At 46.7% G+C, this 25,536-nt stretch overlaps 2 protein-coding genes across 2 annotated transcripts in view; both read right to left on the bottom strand.

Moving 5' to 3' along the window:
* Positions 1-25,536, bottom strand: part of LOC307221170 (guanylate-binding protein 1-like) — a 63,810-nt gene that overhangs the window by 32,727 nt on the left and 5,547 nt on the right. The gene's annotated exons all lie outside the window — the stretch shown is intronic.
* The window catches only part of LOC307223398 (uncharacterized protein), a 43,102-nt gene that overhangs the window by 12,452 nt on the left and 5,114 nt on the right, over positions 1-25,536 (bottom strand). The window contains exons 4-13 of the mRNA XM_079989368.1: positions 23,968-24,077; positions 18,851-19,050; positions 18,233-18,475; positions 16,712-16,992; positions 15,899-16,111; positions 14,335-14,437; positions 13,259-13,452; positions 12,398-12,463; positions 5,723-6,171; positions 3,778-3,989 (exon numbers count right to left, since the gene is read on the bottom strand). Coding sequence (XP_079845494.1) covers positions 3,778-3,989; positions 5,723-6,171; positions 12,398-12,463; positions 13,259-13,452; positions 14,335-14,437; positions 15,899-16,111; positions 16,712-16,992; positions 18,233-18,475; positions 18,851-19,050; positions 23,968-24,077 — 2,071 coding nt within the window. The remainder of the gene's footprint in view (positions 1-3,777; positions 3,990-5,722; positions 6,172-12,397; positions 12,464-13,258; positions 13,453-14,334; positions 14,438-15,898; positions 16,112-16,711; positions 16,993-18,232; positions 18,476-18,850; positions 19,051-23,967; positions 24,078-25,536) is intronic.

Below are 25,536 nucleotides of genomic sequence, written 5' to 3'. Positions count from 1 at the left end.
TCCTGCAAATATTCTCCTGGCTGCTGCATCGGCTTTTTCACCTACCCTCCCTCCTTCGTCTCTATATCTCACATTGTCTTCTTCGGAACTACCAGTTTATGTCCCTCCAAAGCCCCCACCTCCTCTGCCCAAGGCTTCTGGCACCGCTTCCACCCCACTTCAAGAGGCCCTTCGCGCCGCTGCTCCGTTGCTGCCTTTTGATTCTACAACTCCTAATCTCTTTCCTGTGATTGTTCCTGCTGCTCCCGGGGGAGGCCCAGCACAGCATGAACGGTTCGATTTGAGATTCATAAAGGAACTTTATTCTTCTGTTCGAGACAATGGGCTGCATTCTCCTTATACTTTGGGACTTTTTGGCACCCTGTTCCAACAAAATCTACTACCGGAGGACATTAAATTGCTGGCACGTACTGTTTTGCAGCCTCATCAAATGATTTTGTTCATGCAAGCATGGCATTGGGCGTGTCAGCGCAGGGTGGAAGATATTCGCACTACTCTTAACAATGCTGCTCAAGCTGCTCACCAGGCCGCGCTTGCTGCTGCTGCCGCAGGTGCAGCTGCTCCGCCTGCCCCTGTTCTGCTGACCCAAACTGATGTTCTTGATGGGCTGACGGGAGGAGGCAATTTTCTTACTATTGCCCAACAGTTGGCCCTTGACCCCATGTATTGGACGGCTACTACTGCCGCTGCCCAAGAAGCTTTGTCTTCCGTACCTGATGACAAAAATGAGCGAGATGGCCGTTGGGGAAGTGTTCGACGGGGCCCCACAGAGCCTTATGGACAATTTGTCGATCACTTGTATAACACCCTTAAGCGGCAAGTTCAAGACATGGCAGCCCAAGAAGTGATTGTTCGCCAGCTTGCATTTGATAATGCGAATGAGGACTGTAAGCAAGCACTACGCCCTTTGATGACAACTCCCAATATAGCCATTGCAGATATGCTTAAAGCCTGCCAGTCAGTAGGCACTGAGACGCATAAAGCTCGCCTTTTAGCCATGGCTCTGACTTCCAGCGTGTCCCAAAATCCTGCCAAGGATAAAACCTGTTTTGAATGTGGCGAAGTGGGTCATTTTCATGCACAGTGCAGATCTATCGCACAGCAATGTCACCCCAGCACAAAGTGCCCCATCTTTGATACAGGCCAGGACTTGTCAATTTTATGAAGCACATCTTAGATCTCACACTGGCCACCCTGGGTATTTGGCAGAAAGGATTTTACGCCTGCTGAACTTCACATCGTCTTCGCCCAAGGAGACACCAGCGCCTTGCAACCGTATTTTACGCTGTCTGCCTGTGGGAATCTGCCTTCTGACCTCAACCCGTCCTGCAGCTGGAGACATCGCCACATTGACGTGCCCTGGATGGAGTCACCTTCTACAGCTGTTCCAGTGTTTCCTGGCACGTTGAAAGGCCATCTTCGTCCCTACCGCATGCTACAGTGACCACCACTTATCAAAACAAAAAAATTCCTTCCAGTAGCACCTTAAAGACCAACTAAGTCAGTTCTTGGTATGAGCTTTCGTGTGCATGTACACTTCTTCAGATACACTGAAACAGAAGTTTCCAGACCCTTCTATATAGTGAGAAGGTGGGGAGGGGTATTACTCAGAAGGGTGGTGGGAATGGGTGATTGGCAGATAGCTGTGATGAGCTTGTTGACGACTCTTAACGACTGCAATAGGTCTTACAGGAAAAAGCAAGGGGTGAAAAGGTGAAAAATGGCTTTGTCATGTATAATGAGATAAGAATCTTGTGATTCCTGATGTCTGATTTATGTCCGTTTATTCTTTGGCGTAAGGTCTGGCCTGTTTGTCCAATATAGAGAGCTGAAGGACACTGTTGGCATTTGATGGCATATGCCATCAAATGCCAGGACATCAGGAATCACAAGACAGAGAAACCAGTAGGAGAACACTTCAATCTCCCAGGACATTCTATACAAGATCTCAAAGTAGCTGTTTTACTACAAAGGAATTTCAGAAATAGACTGGAAAGAGAAGCTGCTGAATTGCAACTTATCACCAAACTTAAAACCATGGAGAGACCTGGTCTGAACAAAGACCTTGGATTCTTATCTCATTATACATGACAAAGCCATTTTTCACCTTTTCACCCCTTGCTTTTTCCTGTAAGACCTATTGCAGTCGTTAAGAGTCGTCAACAGGCTCATCACAGCTATCTGCCAATCACCCATTCCCACTACCCTTCTGAGTAATACCCCTCCCCACCTTCTCACTATATAGAAGGGTCTGGAAACTTCTGTTTCAGTGTATCTGAAGAAGTGTGCATGCACACGAAAGCACATACCAAGAACTGACTTAGTTGGTCTTTAAGGTGCTACTGGAAGGAATTTTTTTGTTTTGACTATGGCAGACCAACACGGCTACCTATCTGTAACCACCACTTATCATTACAGTTTTGCCGCCTCTTGTTTGGGAACTGAACCTGGCTTTGAAGGATGCCCTCGCTATACTGGCATCGCTTGGATTTTACCCCCCAGATCTCTTCTTCTTTTCTCCTCCCTCAGAAGTCCTGCCCCATGGTGTGTTCCCCTGAGCATGTACAGAAAGCTGTCTTGGAACTATTGTGGACTCTTGGCAGGACAGGGGGTGAGGGGATTTCAGTGTGTTCCAGTTTTGTTTCATTCTTGTGCTTTGGCATGGTTCCCGGACAGAAAGCAAGTTGCAATGTGGTTCTTTAGCAGGGCCTGAGAAGATAATGGGCTCTGTTCTCTACCTTGTTGCAATCTTTTTAGTTACAGCAAGCGGGATATGCTTGGCTAGTGCCAGTTGGCTGCTGAGAAAAATGATTTTGAAATAAATGTCAGAAATAAGAGATGTAGCGCTTAAAATTTCTTATGTAATCCTTGCTTCCTAAGGTGGAGTTTGTGCCTTGATTCATTCTCATTGTTGTATGTATATATCTGATCAATCGACTAATATCTCTGCTACTACTGATTATATGGAACAAATGATAGCCCATAATCCTTTGAATCCACCCGAAGGTTTTGATCCATGGAATGGTTGTTTTCTTGGCTACCTAATAGAGCATAGTTAAGAAAAATATTATTGATTGTAATTGCATGTATTGTTGGTTTTATTATGGTGTGCTGTATTCAATACCTACCCTCTTTGATTTCCCAATGTAATGAAATATATGATTAAGGGTCCCTCTTATAATATAAACAAGAAAAGAGGGGATGTGGGAATATGGTCATTTGTCCATAAGAGCATGGGCAAAAGTTCATTATTGCAAGGATGATTTCATAGCAGAAAGCATTGCTTGGAGCATGATCAACGCGTGGAGAGCTCATGCCATCCAATGATTGGTTCACGTAGTATAACATGATCAACTGCGTGGTCTGGTGTGAGAACATGAGACTAATGTATTGTATTGTCTTTTATCTGCTGACTGAGGCAAAGCTCTCTCCTTGAATTTGTATCTTTTCGTGGACACACAATAAAGGTTGGGGCTACAGCAGCTTCTAGAAGCGAGCTGCGGCCAGACTTCAACTCATCTTGGCGTGAGACTGATTATTTACGGATGGCGAGCAGGTTCTCGTCATATATATATATATATATATATATATATATATAAAATAACCTTCCCTCCTGTGAATTCTGCTGAGTGGGGACCACAAACCTCTGACTCAAAGTCCTATCTCCCCTCTGGATCTATATAAATATTAATTTACACCACTGCCTTGCTCCTCATGCGGCTACTAGACTCCAGCCCTTCCCTTGAGTAACAGGAAATATTCATGAAGCCAAATCACCTTTTCTCTTGCCGGCAAGCCTGTTCATGAGGTAGGACTTGCCAGTGCGGTACAACCCCACAATGGCCACCACCACCACCGGCTGGCGGATCCTGGCAAGCAGCTCTGCAGCCTCCCGGTTCACCACAAGCTTCCCATCCAGCATGTTCTCAATTAGGCAAACAGGAGCCTCCATGTGGACCTGCCCTGGGGCCATCGTGCAAAAGATGGGTCTGCAAAAGGAAAACACGAGCTCACAACACAGTGGAAACTCAAGTGTGTCTCTGTCTATTAGTGAGTCAGTGTGTGCTGGTCCAGGGGGGAGGTTACCGTGGGGCGAGGTCCAGGACCTGAGTTGAGGGTCGGCAGACGGTCCTCCACGGGCGAAGCGGGGTCCACAGCGGGAAGCCCAGCAAGGACAGGAACTCTGGGGGAAACAGGACTGGATGCTGGCCGAAACAGCTCTTCAATGACGACGTTGCTCCCGCAACCTGGGACCGGGCTGACTGGCTTTTATCTTTTCTGAGGCCAGGGGCGGTCCCAGCCCCCAGGAGACCCGCCTCTCCTGGCCTTAAGGCGAGCACTCCTCCTGGGAGAAACCAGTTCCCTTCGCCTCTCTGCCCTGAGCCTCTGCAGTTCAGGAGAGGCTGAAGGGTTACTGGGCCCAGGGGGAGACTCACCTGTAGGCACTGAGTCTTCAACCACCTCTGGAGCCAGAGTGGATTCACCTGGTGCCTGCTCCTGAGGATCCGGCACAGGTGCAGGTGCTTCAGAATCAAGGCCCTGCCCCAGTTCAGCCGGCCCTGGAGGCGGGGACTCCTGTGCAGGCTGGGATTCTTCCGGTTCAGCCTCTGAATCGGATTCCCAGGCCATCACACAGTGTTTCCCAAACTTGGGTCTCCAGCTGTTTTGGGACTACAGTTCCCATCATCCCTGACCACTGGTCCTGCTAGCTAGGGATTATGGGAATTGTAGTCCAATTCAATTCAAGTGTCTTTCTGCCTGTGAGCGAGTGAATGAGTGAAACCTGACTGGAAAAAGAGTTCAGGAAGGGCACAAATCACGATTCAGCTTCGCCTCACTGGGATCCCAGATATTTTCTGGCACCTGAAAGTTACCCAGCTGGACATTCTCAGGATAGTTGTGACAAGTCTACATCTGTCCTAGATGCGGTCATTTTTCTTTCATGCACACCTGGAAATAGACTTTGTCCCTGCTGTCAACATTCCCCCCCAGCACCACACCTATGGCTTTTATCATTTTATCAGAACTGATGTGAAGCTGGCAGAACTGCCCCCCTCCCTATTTAAGAATACATTCTGGAGTGCTGACATTTTAATTTTTCCCCCCCTCCCATGCCTCTGTTGCAAGAGCCACATATTATTTCTACTATTGGAGTCTTTTGCAGTGGCGTAGCGTGGGTTGTCAGCACCCGGGGCAAGGCTAGTAATTTGCGCCCCCTAACCCGTGGATTTGTGCCCCCTAACCCCCAGATGTTGCGCCCGGTGCAGCCGGCCCCCCCTGCAACCCCCACGCTACGCCACTGGTCTTTTGAAGCAAAAGTTTTGAGTGCACGCTGCAGCCGGTCAGTGGGGGGGGGGCACGGGACTTGCATGTTTGATTAACCCTTTCCTTGCCAGCCCCCTCCCTGCTGCTAGGATTCGATTCCCTCCCTCGCAGGTGAACTTGAATAAAATGTTGGGACGGCCCGGGTAAGCTTCGCCCCGCATAGTTGATCACATGACACGGTGCACGCACCCCATTTGAGTGACAATGCCCATCAACTTGGGGTGGGGGGGTCAAATATTTTATGGGGGGCGCAAAGACCCCTCCTCGAATTGGCTCCTACACTCCCTCGGCTGCTTTTGCTCCTGGCTAAGATTCCCGCGCCGTGTTTACCTTGCAAAAAGAAAGGAGCGCTAGGGGTTCACAACAACAGCGACATCGCGAAGCTGCCTTTTCTTACTTTTTGGTGGTGTTTTCTTTTTGCAGGGACGGGCCTCGGGAGGATGGGTCTTGACTGAACTCGATTGTTGCAGGTTCTCTCTTGCAGACGAGCTGGCAGGCCGGCAGGAAGACGGAGAGAGAGCCTTGCTCGGAGTTCCCAGCGGAGACGGCAGGAGGGGACGGCAGGAAAAGCTCAAGTCTCGCCTTCGGGGGTAAGAGCAAGAACTCGGGAACTGCAAGACGCTTTTGTAGCTCGAAAGCTCTTGCAGCGCCCCAGCTGGCCTTCCGGGAAATGGGAAATCTTCGCGACCAATCAGCCTCCTTTATTGCCCCTGGCGACGCTTCAAGATATGCGAGGAACGAAAGCGAAAGTCCCCGGGCTGCGCACCTCTTTCCCTGAAAGGCGCGCGATTCTGGGAAACGAGCAAACAGGTGAAATAAATATTTAATTGCCTCCCCAAGGGGCCCCTGCCTCGGAAGGAGGACCAGGACCTTGGAAGGAGCGCAAATGAAGGCTCTGTACCGGTCGGGAAAAGACAGAGACCACACCAGGATTTGGAAAAAGCAAAGCCTGATCGTTATTAAGGTTAAGAACAGTTTCAGGTTAAGTACGGACCTCCGGAACGAATTAAGTACTTAACCCTTGGTACCACTGTACACTGAAACAGAAGTCACCAGACCCTTCTATATAGTGAGAGGGTGGGGAGGGGTATTACTCAGAAGGGTGGTGGGAATGGGTGATTGGCTGATAGGTGTGGTAAACCTGTTGACGACTGTTAACGACTGCAGTTGGTCTTACAGGAAAAAGCAAGGGGTGAGATGTATAATGAGATAGGAATCCAATGTCTCTATTCAGACCAGGTATCTCCATGGTTTTAAGTTTGGTAAAGGGACCCCTGACCATTAGGTCCAGTCATGACCGACTCTGGGGTTGTGGCGCTCATCTCACTTTATTGGCCAAGGGAGCCAGCGTACAGCTTCTGGGTCATGTGGCCAGCATGACTAAGCCGCTTCTGGCGAACCAGAGCAGCGCACGGAAACGCCGTTTACCTTCCCGCCGGAGCGATACCTATTTATCTTGTAATTTGTGCTTTCGAACTGCTAGGTTGGCAGGAGCTGGAACCGAGCGACGGGAGCTCACACCGTCGCAGGGATTCAAACTGCTGACCTTCTGATCGGCATGTCCTAGGCTCTGTGGTTTAACCCACAGCGCCACCTGCGTCGCAATTCAGCAACTTATCTTTCCAGTCTCTTTTGTAATAAGACAGCTACTTTGAGATCTTGTATAGAATGTCCTAGAAGGGACGCAGGTGGCGCTGTGGGTAAAAGCCTCAGCGCCTAGGGCTTGGCGATCGAAAGGTCGGCGGTTCGAATCCCTGCGGCGGGGTGCGCTCCCGCTGCTCGGTCCCAGCGCCTGCCAACCTAGCAGTTCGAAAGCACCTCCGGGTGCAAGTAGATAAATAGGGACCGCTTACCAGCGGGAAGGTAAACGGCATTTCCGTGTGCGGCTCTGGCTCTGGCTCTGGCCAGAGCAGCGATGTCACGCTGGCCACGTGACCCGGAAGTGTCTCCGGACAGCGCTGGCCCCTGGCCTCTTAAGTGAGATGGGCGCACAACCCCAGAGTCTGTCAAGACTGGCCCGTACGGGCAGGGATACCTTTACCTTTACCTTTATAGAATGTCCTGGGAGAGTGAAGTGTTCTCCTACTGGTTTCTCGGTCTTGTGATTCCTGATACAGTGGTACCTCGGGTTAAGAACTTAATTCGTTCTGGAGTGCCGTTCTTAACCTGAAACTGTTCTTAACCTGAAGCACCACTTTAGCTAATGGGGCTTCCCGCTGCCGCTGTGCCGCCACAGCGTGATTTCTGTTCTCATCCTGAAGCAAAGTTCTTAACCCGAGGTACTGTTTCTGGGTTAGTGGTGTCAGTAACCTGAAGCGTCTGTAACCTGAGGTACCACTGTATCAGATTTATGTCCCACTTATCCTTTTGGCATAGGGTTTGGCCTGTTTGTCCAATATAGAGAGCAGAAGGGCACTGTTGGCATTTGATGGCACACACAATGTTAGAAGATGAACAATTAAATAGTCCTGAGATGGTATGTTTGATGTTGGGGCCAGTAATGGTGTTGTCCGGGTGCAAAGTTGGCATCTGGGTTTATTGCAGGCTCTGGTACCAGTGTCCATGTTAAGTCTGGTTGTTGTATTATTGTAGGTGAGGAGTTCCTTAAGATTGGGTGGCTGTCTGTAGGCAATGAAAGGAAGGTCTTCCTCCCAGAGCTTGAGAAAGAATTAAGCAATGGGTGTGTGGGTGGAGGGGTGGGCCAGTTTCCTAACAACACTAAATAGCTCAGGGTCCTTAAGAGAGAGAGAGCGCATGAAGAGCTGAAGCAAGTAGGAAGTGATACATGTGGGGCAGCTGCTCTCAGCACAGAGGGAAACACATTGGGTGTCCCTATAACCCCAATCTGCCACAGCATATGGCCCACTTTGTAGTTACTACACTACAGGGGTGCCAACTTGAATAAAATAATGGGGGGGCCAGGTAAACCCCGCTCCACATAATCAATCACATGGCATGGTGCTCACACACCATTTAAACTTTTGTTGGGGGGGAGCTGGACCCCTCAAATATTTTACGGGGGGTGGCAAATGGACCTCAGCCCCTAGGAGTTTGTGCCTATGCTAAACTCCACAGATCCATAGCTTCATTGCTTGACCTAAATCCCTGGCATTTGGGGGTTGGGAAGCAAGGAGGAAGGTGGGTCCTGACTTCACCCAAACAGGTGAAACTAGAAAATGAGGGGAAACACACAAACTCAAAATAAAGGTGGTTTTCACCAGAGAAAAGATCTGAACAAACAGAGCCATGGTCAGGGACCCTCGCTATCTAGTGCAGACAGAGGGAGGCATCATTCTGTCAACAAGGTCCTCCAACCTAAATCTGGTAAAGAATTCCTTGCAAGACCAGAACAAACATCGTGTGAGGCGTTTGCAAAAGTGCTAACTCCACAGTTGAGAGCTTACAGGACATGAAGGAGATGATGTTAAATGGCTGCTGGTTTTCTGTGTTTCCACTTTGCTGGGCATGGGATCTGGTTGGTTCTGTGCTTGGTTGTAATATTTGCCACAGCCTTAAGGGAAAGATACAGTCAAACCTGAGTTCCCAAATGCCTCTGTTTTGGAACGTTTTGGTTCCTGAACACCGAAAGCCTGGAAGTAACTGCTCTGACTTTCAAACTATTTCCGGAAGCCGAACATGCTACTCTAGGGTTACCAGACACCCCCGTTTCCCGGGGACAGTTCCCGGATTTGCGAATAAGTCCCTGGACAAATTCCATCCCCGGAATGTCCCCGGATTTCATCTAATGTCCCCGGGAACGCAGCAGTGGCAGTCTCAGCAGCCCGGAGCAGTCGGCTCTGGCTGGCTTCAGGAGCTGCTTGGAAGTCCCCATATGATGATGGTGCGGGGGCTTTAAGATGCAGCTTCTGGGCCGCCTCCACCTTCCCTGACCCCAGCAACTAAGCTGTGAAGGGAGGCTTCACGCTGCCTATCAGAGCTTGTTTGCATGCAAACAGGAGTGGGCGGGGATCTCTCAGTTAGGCAACAGGAAGCCTCCCTTCCCAACTGAGGGATCCCCACCCCCTCCTGCTTGCACACAAGTAGGAATGGGATTGGGGCTGCTCCGATGGAAAGGGAGGCGTCGCGCTGCCCGTGCCTCACTGCCACTGCCACTCTCAGCCCTCCTTCTCCGCCTTCCATGCCTGACCCACCGCGCACCGCTTCCCCACCACCACCAAAGAACCAACAACTTAGGGGCTGCCCAGGCTCATGGAGAAAAGAGATAGAAGCCTCAGAGGAAGGGGGAACGTGGTGGTTGAGGTCAAGGCGGTGGCAGCCCCTCTGCCACCACTGCAGCATCAACGTCCCAGACATGTAGTTAGTATGTATGTATGTATGTATGCAATTGATTGATTGATTGATTGATTGTGTCCCTGGATTCATTGAAAAAAATCTGGTAACCTTATGCTACTTGGCCTCCATTTTGAGTTTCCCTATTGTATTGAGGCTTCTGCTTTCAGTTTTCAGTTGTCAAACATTTCGGAAGTCAAATAGTTTTCTGGAAAAGATGACGTTTGACAACTGAGGTTTGACTGTAGCACCAAGCATCCTCCTCCTCCTCGCTTTCCATGAACCCATTCAAACTTTCCCCAATGGTTATTATTCCCTAAATCAGGTGCACATCTACAATGGGTCCCCATCCACTCTGGCAGTTCCTTAATTGTTTAAGAGGAGAAAATATGGCACACACCAGAGAAAGGAAAGGAATCCGTACGTCAAGCAAGCTTGTTAGGAGATCATAGAATCATAGAGTTGGAAGAGACCACAACGGCCATCGAGTTCAACTCCCTGCCAAGCAGGAAACACCATCAGAGCACTCCTGACATATGGTTGTCAAGCCTCTGCTTAAAGACCTCCAAAGAAGGAGACTCCACCACACTCCTTGGCAGCAAATTCCACTGTCGAACAGCTCTTACTGTCAGGAAGTTCTTCCTAATGTTTAGGTGGAATCTTCTTTCTTGTAGTTTGGATCCATTGCTCCGTGTCCGCTTCTCTGGAGCAGCAGAAAACAACCTTTCTCCCTCCTCTATGTGACATCCTTTTATATATTTGAACATGGCTATCATATCACCCCTTAACCTCCTCTTCTCCAGGCTAAACATGCCCAGCTCCCTTAGCCGTTCCTCATAAGGCATCGTTTCCAGGCCTTTGACCATTTTGGTTGCCCTCCTCTGAGGTGCCCAGAACTGGACACAGTACTCCAGGTGAGGTCTGACCAGAGCAGAATACAGTGGCACTATTACTTCCCTTGATCTAGATGCAATACTCCTATTGATGCAGCCCAGAATTGCATTGGCTCTTTTAGCTGCCGCGTCACACTGTTGGCTCATGTCAAGTTTGTGGTCAACCAAGACTCCTAGATCCTTTTCACATGTACTGCTCTCAAGCCAGGTGTCACCCATCTTGTATTTGTGCCTCTCATTTTGGTTGCCCAAGTGCAATACTTTACATTTCTCCCTGTTAAAATTCATCTTGTTAAATGTTCACTGGTTTGCACAGACTGCTAACTGCCTTCCTAGTAAACAGGAGGCCCATTAGAACCAACAGGATGACCCTACTGCCCAAATTAGAAGATGTGGGAAAATTAAAAACAAACCCAGAGCACCCAGTCTCTCTCTAATTCTGTTTCTTAGCTCTTAATTTTGTCATGTTTAAGGTTGTGAAATTTCTTGTGCAGATTAGAAATCAAAGCAGCCACGAATGCTTCTCCATTTGCTAGCTCACTGCACTCAAGAAGTTCAGTGAACTAAATCCAGCAGAGATAAAGAGTTTTAAATAGATAACAAATTGGATGATTAAAAAGATGTGGATTACGCGGAATAGTAGAAAAGCAAAGGAACCAGGAAAAGGGTGGAAGGGAAGTCATTTGGTATTAGTATACATGCTGTGTTTGGTACGAAGTTGTAAGTGGGACAGAAGGAGGGGGTTAAATATGTTTTCTGTTCCTGTTTTTGAAAATGCAAATAATAAAAAAAAACAAAGAAGTTTTCAGTAAACTGGGCCTGTTGTTCCAGTTTGTCTGGTCCCATCAAACTGGAACCACAGGGATTTAAAGAATGATGGGTTTCCCTCCCCCAAAGATGTATCCTTCCCCTTCCTCACAAACTGCTTCTGCAGTCACCATTAGCTGCGTGGGGAGTACCATAGTGACAACTAGTGGCAGTATGACAAGTACTACAGCGATGTATTTAAAACATTTGTCAACGCATGAATAAAACATGATAAAAACTAAAAGGAAATCCCCAGGTGTTCCTGTCAAGAGAAGAGTTATGTTTAAACAGAAATCTGCATTTTCAACAAGGTAAACTAACACATAATGATATATGTATTGTGTGAACGCTCCCTTAGCCAACCATGGTATGAATTCAGTGTTATGAGGTATGGTGTAAGAATGCAGCCTGTCCTATGCACACTTGAGAGTAACTCTGCTGAAATTAATACTTCAGAATAGACACACTCAGGATTGCACATTTATTTTATTTGAAATTTACATATATCTGTTCATAAACTATATCACAGTGGTTTACAGATTTAAAATACAACAACAAACGACAACACAATGGCCCATTGAAGCTGGACAATAAGAGAAAGAAACACAAAACAGCACAGGCCTGCTGAAATAAACAGGGTTATTGCTGTTCTTTTCTTATTTAGCCAGCAGGAAGGCTGTGACAGTAGAACCATTTCTTGGAAAGCAGTTCCTCTTATGACTTCCTCATTAGACAGAAGCTGGACCAAGCCATTGTTGTAAGTTCTTCCTATGAGAGAGGCTCATATGGGAGGAGACATCCCTTGAGGAAACCAGGCTGATCACCTTTTAAAAGTCATAATCAGCACTTCAAAGTGATTGCAGAAATATGGTAGTGCAGATGGTTCAAAACAGGCAATGTAGTATTCAACAGCTCGTGCCAGTCAACAAGCAGGCTGCCATAACCTGCACTAGTTTGAAGTTTCCAATTGTCCAGCCTTGCGGTTATGTCCTGACTTCCAGGCCTCTTTATTTGGTCCTCAAAACTCCACTGTAGATAGCTTCTGTAGTAAGCGTAAGCCCTGAGGTATTGTTCCTTTATGCCTTGAGACTTAGGAGCTCCACTTCTGTTTCCATGGCCATCAGCAAAAACCTCTGTCTTAGCAGCCCCTAGAGAGACAAGGAGCACACAGTCATTGTTCAACTGAGAAAACAGATGAGTGAGGGCAACAGATACAAACTCACGGTGGAATCAGGCCTGTCTTGGGTCACAAGGCCCACGTTGCCTTTGGTTACAAAATAAACATGCATTTCCCAGCATGCTGGAGAGGGGCTCTCTGAAAACACTTTCTCCTAGTTGGAGATGATGATGATGATGATTATAAATTTTATATCCCACCCATCTTGCTGGGTTTCCTCAGCCACTCTGGGTGGCTTACAACATATATAAAAACACAACAAGGCATCAAACATTAAAAAACAAAATATCCTACACGAGCAACAAACAAACCAATAAATCAATAATAATAAGAACAAAAACAATAATAAACAGTTTACAGTTATACCCAAATTAAAATAACCACCAACCCCAACAAAACATTTAACCAACATCAACCCGACCAAAAACAACCAGAGAAACCAAAATTGGAACCATTTAAAACATTTTAGCCAATTGCCCCAACCCAAGAGCTGTTCCAGCAATGTCCCTCCGGCCTCCCAGGAGCCTCTTTTGGGAAGGACACAAAGTGGCTTCAAATCAGTGTGAAGGTAAGTACAAATATGCATCCATGAATACAAGGGAATAATACAAAAATGAAATTAAAACAACAGCGACAATGTAAATGGAAAAACAATTGTACTGTGTATTTTGAGTCCATGGATCACAATAAAGGTGTGTGTGTGTGTGTGTGTGTGTGTGTGTGTGTAAATAAAAAACAATACAGTGCCATGCATTCCTCTCATTACCTTGCGGAAATCCCTCTTTCTCCTTTCAGCCTCCTCTTTCATCTTCTTCATCTCTTCCTCCCACTCCTCCTTCAGCCGCTGGATGCCTTCCTCATTATGTCGCTTCTTATCCTCCATCATTTGCTCCAGGTTGGCCAGCTCCTGCTCCAAAAGCCTCTGTTGCAGCTGGGTTGCTTCAACCTGAGCACGCTGGGCTGTGGTCCAGGGGAGAAACAGAGGCAGTGATTTGCTGGCAGTCAGATCAGGCATCCAAGGTGAATAATCTGGAGCAACCCTCTACGCTCATATGAACCTGGCTGTCTGTGTGCTATAAACTTCTGCTCAGGCCTCCCTCTGGGGCTTGCCATTGTACTGGTGGATCTAGGCCAAGATTTCCCCAAGTGGCAGATCTTAATCCCCTGGGATCAACAGGAATGTGCAACAGGTAAATAAAGACCAAGGGGCAGAAAGGTGGTAGAAAAGGGCCTAGGAAAACACAAGAAGTTTACAAGGTATAGAAAAAATAAATAGGAACTATTATCCCTAGAAATAAAGGGTATGGGTACAGGGTCCACCTTCCTTGCCAGTGAGGAACCCCTGAATTTAATAAGATGGTTCCACAATACAGTACAATAGTATTCTCAGAGCATGCTGCTTTATTGCTAAGAAGTGATGCATAGGTGCAGTGTTTTACTTTTAAAATAATTGTTTTTGCAGCGTTTTGGCACTTTCCCCTCATTTACATTCCTAAGAAGCAGTCAATTACAACTTTATAAACTCATCAAGGTGTCAATGAATTCAGGGTTTGGGGAAACCCTGATCTGGACTTTTGAACAGGGTCCCAAACTTGGGTTTCCAGCTGGTTCTGGACTACAATTCCCATAATTGTGACCTGGTCCTGCTAACTAGGGATGATGGGAGTTGTAGCCCAAAAACAGCTGGAGACCCAAGTTTGGGAAACCCTGCTTTAGAACCTCACCATGCTGTTATCTTCTGGACACCAATTAAAACCTTTGGTGTCCCCACATTTACAGTGGCATTTAATCTGTGGCATTCATAAATTATAATATAGCGCTTCTGTTTCCCCAAATCTGTACCTTCAATTTCTTTCTCTTTGCCACTCAAGGCATCGTCCATGTGAAGGATAGATTCTGCCACCGTCTCCTTGGATTTCAGGAATTCTTCAAGAGCTCTGTCTGCCTGATAATACATTGGGAGCAAAAGTTATTAATTTTGCCAAAAGATGAAGAAACTGAATATTCTGTCCTGTTGGGATTAAAGACCCAAAGGTAGTATATGAAGTAAGCGAGTAGTTTATTGACACGCTGAGAAACTGATGTTGTTTATTCACTGGAAGATATATATCCAGCCTGAAGGTCCCAGGCCACAGAGAGGTTAGGCTGGCCTCAACTAAAGCCAGGGCTTTTTCGGCTGTGGCTCCAATCTGGTGGAACGCTCTGTCACAAGAGACTAGGGCCCTGCGGGACTTGACATTTTTCCGCAGGGCCTGTAAGACAGAGCTGTTCCACCAGGCCTTTGGTCAGGGCACAGCCTGACTCCCTCCTTTGGCAATTTTCACAGAACTTTAGCCTAATGGTTGCCATCAATTTGAGTTGAATTAATTTTATAATGAAATGATTTTAGAATTTTGTACTATTTTATTGTTGTTAGCCGCCCTGAGCCCGCCTTTGGCTGGGGAGGGTGGATAATAATAATAATAATAATAATAATAATAATAATAATTATATATATATATATATATATATATATATATATATATATATATATTATTATTTTAGAACAGAAATCCTCACAAGGTAACAGAGAGAAATCATTACAACTAAAAACAACAACTATATCCCTTAAAATGAGCCAGAAAAGAACAGTAAAAAAAAAACAACCACAAGCGATATAACTGTTAGGATTCTTGCTCTGTGTTTGCAGTCATGAGATTGTTGTCTATCACATGACAGTGTATGTTTTCATTCCACAGTGTGGGAAGTGACAGAGACAGGATGTTTTGGTATTACTGTGTTCCATGAAGTGGGGCTATTGTCCTTTGTTCTTTCTCTTTGCTGTCTAATGAGAAAGAGGAAGGAGCTAAAGCAGAATGCTCCGAGTGTATTATATATAAATAAAATAGATTAGCCAAAATGCTGTGCTACTGAGTTCTGTTACGCAAACTGCAAGTACTCTACAGGATCCCTAAGTGTGCTGATGCTTCTTGATATCAGTGGCTGTGATGTTTGGGCTGAAGAAAGCTTTGGAAGCTCCCAAACGATCAACCAGGAGGGAGAGAACATGCCAGTCGGGCATGTGTCTCTGCCAGGGTCCTACACGCGAGGAGGACGATCCTAACAATAATAATTGATAAAAGTTTATAAAATGTGGATCAGCATTTAAATGGTTTTGAAGTACTTGTAAAACTCACTAAGGAGGGGACAATTTTCAGACACGTTTTTGATCTCTATCAATCCTGCAATGAGAGGATTCCTCTTCAACCAGTTTAGTACCTTTGCATCTTTACCCCCAACTGGTGAATTCAGTGGGACATACTCCCAAGTAATCATGCATTAGATTGCACTGTAAGTCTGCCATCAGTCAGCAACAGGATCCCCACCTCTCTTGAGTGTCACAGAAGTGCTTCCCCTCCTGTCCTACCTGAACCCCTTTTCCATCAAATGCATCGTAGTTCTCCTTTATTTCGTTCATCTTGGCAAGGAAGCGCTTATAGCCTTCAGGCACTGTGTAAATCCCCTCCTGGATCTCAGATACCAGGTCCTGGGAAAGAAAGCGCAGCACATCACGGCAGCGGTCCAAAGACACCTTCTCATTTCTTTCGCAGAATGCCTTCTTTTTCTGATTCAACTTATTCTACCGAAAACAGAACAAAGCAGCAGAAAGATGACACGTTAGCAATGACGAAAAGTTTCCTCCCCAGTGTACTATACAATGGGAAGACATACTAAGGCCACATACTAATACGTTTTTATATTTGTTAGAAGCTACCCAGAGTGGTCGGGGCAACCTGTTCAGATGGGAGGGGTACTGTTGTTGTTGTTGTTGTTGTTGTTGTTGTTGTTTACACCACAAAATTCAATCAGTGTGAGATTAACTGAAATAGTTACGTCAAGACACACACACACCCCAAAATGTGGGAACTGTCTGCAACTGCAATAAATAATAATTTATTATTTATATGCCACCCATCTACAGTAACAACTTCTGGGCAACTTCCAAGCCACAGTAAAACATTAAACATTTGCTTTATAGCACTGATTTTTGTGGTTTTACTGTTTGTGTCACTGATCTTCTGTTGTGATTTTTAATCTGTGTTTTTAATGATAACGCTTTATTTTTATGTAAGCTGTTTCGAGGTCGCGTGTCACCAAAAGTGATGTATAAGCATATTAAATAAATAAATGGAAATGGGCTAAAGTGCAGGCAGCTGATAAGGCACTAAAGAGAACACACCTCAAGCTCCTCTTGAAATTGTTTAACGTTGTCTCCAAAGGCACGGGCTATGAAGACGTCAATGGCCTCCCTCTCACACTTGGCGTGTGCCCTCAGCAGCTCTTCAAGAGTCTCAGTCGGCAGCAGCAGCAGCAGCTGCATCCGTTCTTCATAACAGGAAATGGCGTCATGCACAGCAGCCGAATTCTCGATCTTGGACAAGGCCAGCACTGCATTTTGCAAGCAGGGCACGTCCCCACTGTTGATGGCATTGACATAGGTCTTTGCCAGGCTTGCGAGCACTGAAAAGGGAAAGATTGTTGAAGCCAAAGAATCAGAGATAATCGAAGTGGAATGCACGGCACGGTAAAGATGATTAACCTCCTTACGTTGAGAAAGAATTTGCAGACCCAAACTGCCTTGAAGTGTCCGCCCACATCTGCAAGAAAGTGAGGACCAAGTATTCTGTATCTCTTGTGTCATGCAAGAACAGGATCAGGCTCTTGCGCCTAACGTAGTATGAAGTAATCCCATTTGTTTTCAGAAGAAGGGTTCTAGCCTTTGTAGCTACAAATAAGAGCTTGAAGACGTGAAAAAGCAGAGGGGGATGAGGACCACCATCCAATCACCCTCTCTCGTAGTTACTTTGCTCTGCTCTACTCCCCGCCCCCTATAAATCTCAGTCCTAATTGGATCCCTCTGTGCTGGACTCTGGTTCTTGCCATTTGTGCTTCTTCTAAAGTTGAAACTTTTTTAAAAAAAATTAAAAACCTACACTGAAAGCAGAATAAATAATGAAAATCAAACCAATTCATTTTATTTGCATAATTTATGCAACAGAATTTGCGTGTTCTCGTTGCAGACTGGGGAACCTGTGACCCTCCAGGTGTTGCTGGACTGAAACTCCATCACGCTTGGCCATTGGCCATGCTGACTGAGGATTTGGGAGGGCCACCGATTCCCCACCCCTGCTCTAGGAGCAAAGAGCAGGTTAGAGGGTGCTGCAGCAGGCTGACCATTTCCAAATGACAGGGCAACAGTATAACAAAACAACTCATTGTTTGGGATTAGCGAATCTGTCCATTTCAACTTTCCTTTGTTTCCCATCTCTCCACTCTTTTTCACCTGCTGGCAAAGGTGCTTTCAGCAGGCAATCAAGTGGTCCAGGGTAGAATCGGCGACTTCATATGGTTGGAAGGGGGAACCCCATTGGTTTCTGATGTCACCTGATCCCTGCTGGACTGCTAACTTCAGCCATCTACAATGGTCAGGCCAACAGCTCCTTACACCTTCATTTTGCTCTGGTGACAAAGGGTCCCTCCACCACCAGTTTGACAGCTGTTATTGCACCATAACAAAGCTGGGCAAAGCTATATTGGGCTTGATTCAAAGTGCAACACAGGTAATTGACCAACACTAAAGGGTTTAAGAGCACACCTCCACGACGTTCTGCAGCACAATCAATACACTGCTCCTTATGGCTTCAATGAAAGAAAGCTTCCTACATCCCCCAAGCCTACAATTTTGCTGGAGCTTCCTTACTCGTTCCAGTCACAACTCGGTCTCCTGGGATCATCTTGGGTCGCGATGTCTCCCAGATATGTTGGCAGAAATGAGCCATTGGTACCATGAAATCTTCCTCCAAATCCTCTTCATTCAGTTCCTCCAGCAGATGCAACTTCTTCCTGGTAGTTGGACGGTCAAATATGAAACATTTCCGTGAAGGAAAGAAACTGTGGATGCATGATCTGGCCATGTTGTGTTTCTGGATGTGCTCAGCATCACCTAAGAGAAAAGACGAAGAAAGGGTGTGGGTATGGGGGGCGGTGCAGTTCTTTGTTAGTATTGTGCCGACCTAAAGTTCCAGAATGCACTAGCATCCCTCTTGCAAAACAGTGAAAGTCTGCAGGTGTCATTTGGTTTCTCTAATCCAGGTGTAGGGGATCTGTGGCCTTCCAGATGTTGCAGAACTACAACTCCCAGCAACCCCGGCAAGCATACTCTGTCATCAGCGGGTAGCGATGCCCAGAACACCTTTCAAAATAAAACAAAATCTCCCTGCTGAACAGAAAACTCAATTGATTAGAAGGAGGTAAGTGGAAACAAGAAGGGTCAAGGAAGGATCTGTCCTGATGTTGCATTTGGTTTCGGCTACCGCACCTTGCAGAAATCTCAAGGCGTTCTCCAGGTACTTGTCTGCACTGATGGGGCGTCCGTTTAGCTGCAGCTGCAGTGTGAAATCCCGCAAGGCCCAAACCAAGTCTGGGAAGAATCGGCCAAATTTGGTGAAATTCTCCTCTTCTTGGCCATCCCCGGAGGGATATTTTGCTCTGATTGCTTTTGTCAGCTCAGTGACATAGCTGGGGCTTGCTAAGGAAAAGGACTGCAAGGTTATCGTTGGGCTTTGCAATCTGAACTTCTTTCAAGTTATGCATTGGTTGTGTCTCTACCTGTGATTTCCTCACTGTGGCACACAGTAGTGGTCTGGGCAAGGCTTTGGGGCTGAACCTGGCCCTAACCCCTCCTGGCATATCTTGCTTTACACATTAGGGCCCATTCCCATTCCTGCTTGTTTCCAGGGTTCCTAGATGCCCTTCTTTAGCTGCCTGCCAGTGAAGCACACTTCAGGGAGTTCCCAACAGGAATTGCAGGTGAAGGTGAAACTACATGACCTTAACTGTGTAGCCCTGCCATTTAATGCAAGGTGTCCCACTCACACACAAACAAACTGTCAATGCAGTGTGAGAGATACAGATCAGGATCCTGGGACAGGAGACATTTAACCCTTTGCTCTCCCTGCAATCCCAGTCTTGACCAGGAGCCTCATACCTGCAATAAGCACTGCAAAATAAAGTGGGGCAAAGATCCAAGTCATTTCAATGGTGCCTTTTTGCCATGCAAATTGTGATATGCCATAGAATCATAGAATCGTTGAGCTGGGAGGGACCCCAAGGGTCATCTAGTCCAACCCCCTGCAATGCAGGGAACTTGGCTAAAGCATCCATGACAGGTGCTTAAAAACATCCAAGGAAGGAGAGTCCACAAGGAATCATAAAACCCACTGACAAATACCCCTTCCTCTTGGTTCATGTGGGAACCAATGACACTGCAAGCAATAGCCTCCAGAAGATCAAAAGAGACTATGAGGCTCTGGGCAGGAAATTGAAGCAATTAAATGCACAAATTGTCATCTCATCTGTCCTCCCAGTTGAACGACGTGGCCCAGGGAGAGAGAGAAAAATAGTGGAAGTGAACAGCTGGCTTCGCAAATGGTATAAACAGGAACGGTTTGGATTCTTAGATCACGGACTGCAGTTTCTTGAAGATGGACTTCTGGCAAGCGATGGGCTGCACCTCACAACGGTTGGGAGGAATGTTTTTGCCAAAAATCTCAGAAACCTCATCAGGAGGGCTTTAAACTGACTAATGTGGGGGAGGAAGACAGTGCTCCTGAAGGTAGGAGTCTATCAATTGATGAAGATGATCATCCAAATGTCATAGACCAAATGTAGCAAACAGCACGCAGACCTAGTGGTGGGAGGAAAAAATCCTTAAATAAGAGACAGGGGGGAATGATTAATGGACTTCAATGTCTGTACACTAATGCGCAAAGCATGGGTAATAAACAAGATGAGCTTGAGCTCTTGGTACAGCAAACTAAATATGACATAATAGGCATCACTGAAACCTGGTGGGATAAGTCCCACGACTGGAATGTAATAATGGAGGGTTACAATCTATTTCAGAGAAACAGACCAGACAAGAAAGGAGGAGGAGTGGCGTTATATGTCAGGGATGTGTATACCTGTGAAGAGATCCAAGATTTAGAACCTCAAAGCCAAAGTGAGAGCATTTGGGTCAAAATTAAGGGAGAGATGAATAGCAGGGACCTCATTGTGGGAGTTTACTATAGATCCCCAAGCCAAACGGAGGACATAGATGATGCCTTCCTGGAACAGATGGCCAAGCATGCAAAAAGGAAGGGAGATAGTAGTAATGGGGGACTTCAATTACCTGGATATTTGCTGGATGTCAAACTCAGCCAAGAGCATAAGGTCAAACAGATTCCTCACTGGCCTTGCAGACAACTTCATTGTCCAGAAAGTGGGAGAAGCAACAAGAGGAACAGCCATTTTAGATCTGGTCCTAACCAATATTGATGACCTGGTTAGTGGGGTAGAAGTGGAAGGATCATTAGGCGCGAGTGATCATGCTCTTCTGAAGTTTACTATACAGCGGAAAGGAGCAGCCAAGCATACTAGGACTCAATTTCTTGACTTTAAGAAAGCCGACTTCATAAAACTTAGGGAAGTGCTGGGTGAGATCCCATGGACAGTAATACTAAAAGGAAAGGGAGTTCATGATGGCTGGGAGTTTGTTAAGAGGGAGATAGTAAAAGCACAACTTCAGGCAATACCAATGAGACGGAAACATGGAAGGTGCCTAAAGAAGCCAGGGTGGCTATCTAAAGAACTTTTAACTGAGTTAAGATTTAAAAAGGATGTGTACAAAAAATGGAAAAGGGGGGAAATCACCAAAGAGGAATTCAAACAAATAGCCAGCACGTGTAGACACAAAGTCAGAAAAGCTAAAGCACAGAATGAACTCAGGCTTGCTAGAGAGGTTAAAAGCAACAAAAAAGGCTTTTATGGGTATGTTCGTAGCAAAAGGAAGAACAAAGAAACAGTGGGGTCACTCAGAGGAGAAGATGGTGAAATGCAAACAGGGGACACAGAAAGGGCTGAACTCCTCAATGCCTTCTTTGCCTCAGTCTTCTCCGATAAAGAAAACAATGCCCGACCTGAAGAATTTGGAGCAAATGATTCAGCAAAGGAAACACAGCCCAGAATAACTAAGGAGATAGTACAAGAATACTTGGCTAGTTTAGATGTATTCAAGTCTCCAGGGCCAGATGAACTGCATCCAAGAGTATTAAAAGAACTGGCAGATGTGATCTCAGAACCACTGGCAGTCATCTTTGAGAATTCCTGGAGAACAGGCGAAGTCCCGGCAGACTGGAGGAGGGCAAATGTTGTCCCTATTTTCAAAAAGGGGAAAAGAGAGGACCCAAATAATTACCGCCCAGTCAGTCTGACATCAATACCAGGGAAGATTCTGGAGCAGATCATTAAGCAAACAGTTTGTGAGCACCTAGAAAGGAATACTGTGATCACCAATAGTCAGCATGGATTTCTGAAAAATAAGTCGTGTCAGACTAACCTGATCTTGTTTTTTGACAGAATTACAAGCCTGGTAGATGAAGGGAACGCAGTGGATGTAGCCTACCTTGATTTCAGCAAGGCATTTGATAAGGTGCCCCATGATATTCTTGTAAAGAAGCTGGTAAAATGCGGTCTTGACTATGCTACCACTCAGTGGATTTGTAACTGGCTGACTGACCGAACCCAAAGGGTGCTCATCAATGGTTCCTCTTCATCCTGGAGAAGAGTGACTAGTGGGGTGCCACAGGGTTCTGTCTTGGGCCCGGTCTTATTCAACATCTTTATCAACGACTTGGATGATGGTCTCAAGGGCATCCTGATCAAATTTGCAGATGACACAAAACTGGGAGGGGTGGCTAACACCCCAGAGGACAGGATCACACTTCAAAACGACCTTGACAGATTAGAGAACTGGGCCAAAACAAACAAGATGAATTTTAATAGGGAGAAATGTAAAGTATTGCACTTGGGCAAAAAAAATGAGAGGCACAAATACAAGATGGGTGACACCTGGCTTGAGAGCAGTACATGTGAAAAGGATCTAGGAGTCTTGGTTGACCACAAACTTGACATGAGCCAACAGTGTGACGCGGCAGCTAAAAAAGCCAATGCAATTCTGGGCTGCATCAATAGGAGTATTGCATCTAGATCAAGGGAAGTAATAGTGCCACTGTATTCTGCTCTGGTCAGACCTCACATGGAGTACTGTGTCCAGTTCTGGGCACCACAATTCAAGAAGGACACTGACAAACTGGAACGTGTCCAGAGGAGAGCAACCAAAATGGTCAAAGGCCTGGAAACGATGCCTTATGAGGAATGGCTAAGGGACCTGGGCATGTTTAGCCTGGAGAAGAGGAGGTTAAGGGGTGATATGATAGCCATGTTCAAATATATAAAAGGATGTCACATAGAGGAGGGAGAAAGGTTGTTTTCTGCTGCTCCAGAGAAGCGGACACGGAGCAATGGTTCCAAACTACAAGAAAGAAGATTCCACCTAAACATTAGGAGGAACTTCCTGACAGTAAAAGCTGTTCGACAGTGGAATTTGCTGCCAAGGAGTGTGGTGGAGTCTCCTTCTTTGGAGGTCTTTAAGCAGAGGCTTGACAACCATATGTCAGGAGTGCTCTGATGGTGTTTCCTGCTTGGCAGGGGGTTGGACTCGATGGCCCTTGTGGTCTCTTCCAACTCTATGATTCTATGATTCTATGATTCTAACTTCGCGAGGGGGACCATTCCACTGTCGAACAGCTCTGACAGACAGAAAGTTCTTCCTGATGTTAAGTCGGAATCTCCTTTCTTGTAACCTGAATCCATTGGTTCGGGTCCTAGCCTCTGGAGCCGGAGAAAACAAGCTTGTCCCCTCTTCCGTGCGACAGCCTTTGAGAGATTTGAAGATGGCTATCGTATCTCCTCTCGGTCTCCTTTTTTCCAGGCCATACGCACCCAGATCCTGATCCAATCTGAATCAGGACCACAGCAGGGGTAACTGGTTAAAGTCCTTGGCTCCTCCATACTGAAGTCCTGTTCTGGATTGAGACACCAGGCAGGTGCTTGTGATGTGTGTGGTTTTTTTGTGGAGAATGAGGACCCTATACTCAACTATCCAGTTGAGTTCATGGGTGGTCTGACCCTCATCTATTCATTCCGAAAGCACAAACCCAGGGATGGGTGGACATTTGGCCCTCCAGATGTGGCTGAGCAAACAACTCCCATCCTGGGGCTGATGGGAGTTGGAGTCCACCAACACCTGGAAGACCACAGGCTCCCCATCCCTGCTCTGCCCCAGTGATCTGCTCACCTGATCCTTGGCAGGCTGCCTGCCCCACCCCCGTCAGCTACATGCCCTGCATGTTTCCTTGCCCCCCCCCCCGCACTTCGTGTTCCAAGGCAGACCTGGAAAGGGAAGGTTTGCTCCACTTGTGACTACACCAAAAGCTTTCTCCCCCCGCCCCCCCCCAGGAAGTGCTGTCCTACACAGACATCCAGCTGCCACATGGTTCTGCCTTCCCAATCTTGTGGTGCTGGTTGGAACTGATGGTGCCCCCAAAAGGATACTGGAGCTTCTCCACGGCCGTTTCGTCAATGGTGCCCATGCTGTTATACACCAGGGTGCTGCTGAGAAGAATGGCCAGGGCAAAGATCCAGGAATCATTCTCCATGCCTCCCTGAAACAGATACAGGCATTTTTATTTTTTAAGACTTCTCATCCCAAGCTTCCGATACCCAAAATCCTGACGCCCCATTCTCATCTGCAGCTCTTTCCTCTGGGACCTGCTTTGAGATTTGTGTTGTTGCATTTCCTCCGCTTCTGTTGCACTTGGCGAAGTCGTCGTCTGAAATGAATACAAACCGTGACTTGCTTGCAGTTGTTCAGACTGTGTTTGGAAGGTTTGTGGTGCTTAGCAGTTGTGCGCATTTCACAATTGTGGTGGGCACATGCCGCAGGAAGAGCTAAAGCATATTTATTTATTTTATATTACTGTGTATATCGTGCCACTCAATCCTGTACACAGCCCCCAAAGTGGGCTTGTAACAGAATTTGGTATTGGGCACAGGAATCAAGCACGTTTTTACTTAAAATGTCAAAGCCAGCTTCTAGCCCCTAAGGTAAGTGTAAGGAACCTTTTTGACTATGAAGAACTGCTGACCCACAGCAAAAATCAGTTGGGGGAAGCTGTCAAAAGGGCACAGAGCTAGACCCCAAAGTAGATACAGTGGTACCTTGGTTTGCATACGTCTTGGTTTGCATACGTTTTGAATTACAAACACGTCAAACCCGGAAATGCGTGTTCCGGTTTGCAACCTTTTTTTGGATTACAACCCGTGGTTTTTTTTTTCAGATTACGAACAATTTTGGGGGGGGAGGCACCATTGGCAAAAGTGCACCTTGGATTACAACCTGTTTTGGTTTACAAACAGACCTCCAAAACGGATTATGGTTGTAAACCAAGGTACCACTGTATTGGCAAAATTTTCCAGCATGACAGGGTTGCATAGTGCAGTGGTTTTCAACCTTGAATGATGGTCGGGGTGCTGCGGGCAACACTGGCCTCTGTCCCGCATTCCTTCCCTCCCTCCTCTCGAGTCTCTGCCTCCCAAAGGCTTGCACATCTGCTTGTTGCAGCAGCCCTGGCTACAAGCGAATGGTGCCTCTGGGACTGGCCATGGGGTCCTTCCCAGGCTCCTGTGGGGCAGTGTGAGGACAGGGGGCAACTCAGAGACCAGGGGCGGCAGCTGCCCAGAGGACTCCCAAGGAGACAGGAGAAGAGATAGGCTGAAGGAGGGTGTTCCTACAAGGGAGGGTGTTTGAAAAGGGATGTGGGGCTGCCAGTTCTGCAGGCCAAGGGATGACATAACTGGGCTCCTGAGCCCCACTAGGGTGCCACAGAAATAATGTACTTGGTCAAGGTTGCTGTGGACTCAAAAAGGTTGAAAACCTCTGGCATAGTGCCTTCTCTCTGTGCAGCATCCTGTCTCATTCTCTCTCTCACACACACACACACACATACACACAGAGACATGGGTCCTATTTAGGCGGCCCGGAAAGCAAGAGCGGACCCTTTACCTTCCCATGTTTCGCTAGCAATGAAGTAAGAAAGGGACCTTTCTCCTATGGGACGCAGA

Source organism: Podarcis cretensis (genome assembly GCF_951804945.1).
Source record: "Podarcis cretensis genome assembly, chromosome: 8".
Lineage (NCBI taxonomy): Eukaryota > Metazoa > Chordata > Lepidosauria > Squamata > Lacertidae > Podarcis > Podarcis cretensis.
This window is presented reverse-complemented; position numbering and strand designations above follow the sequence as displayed.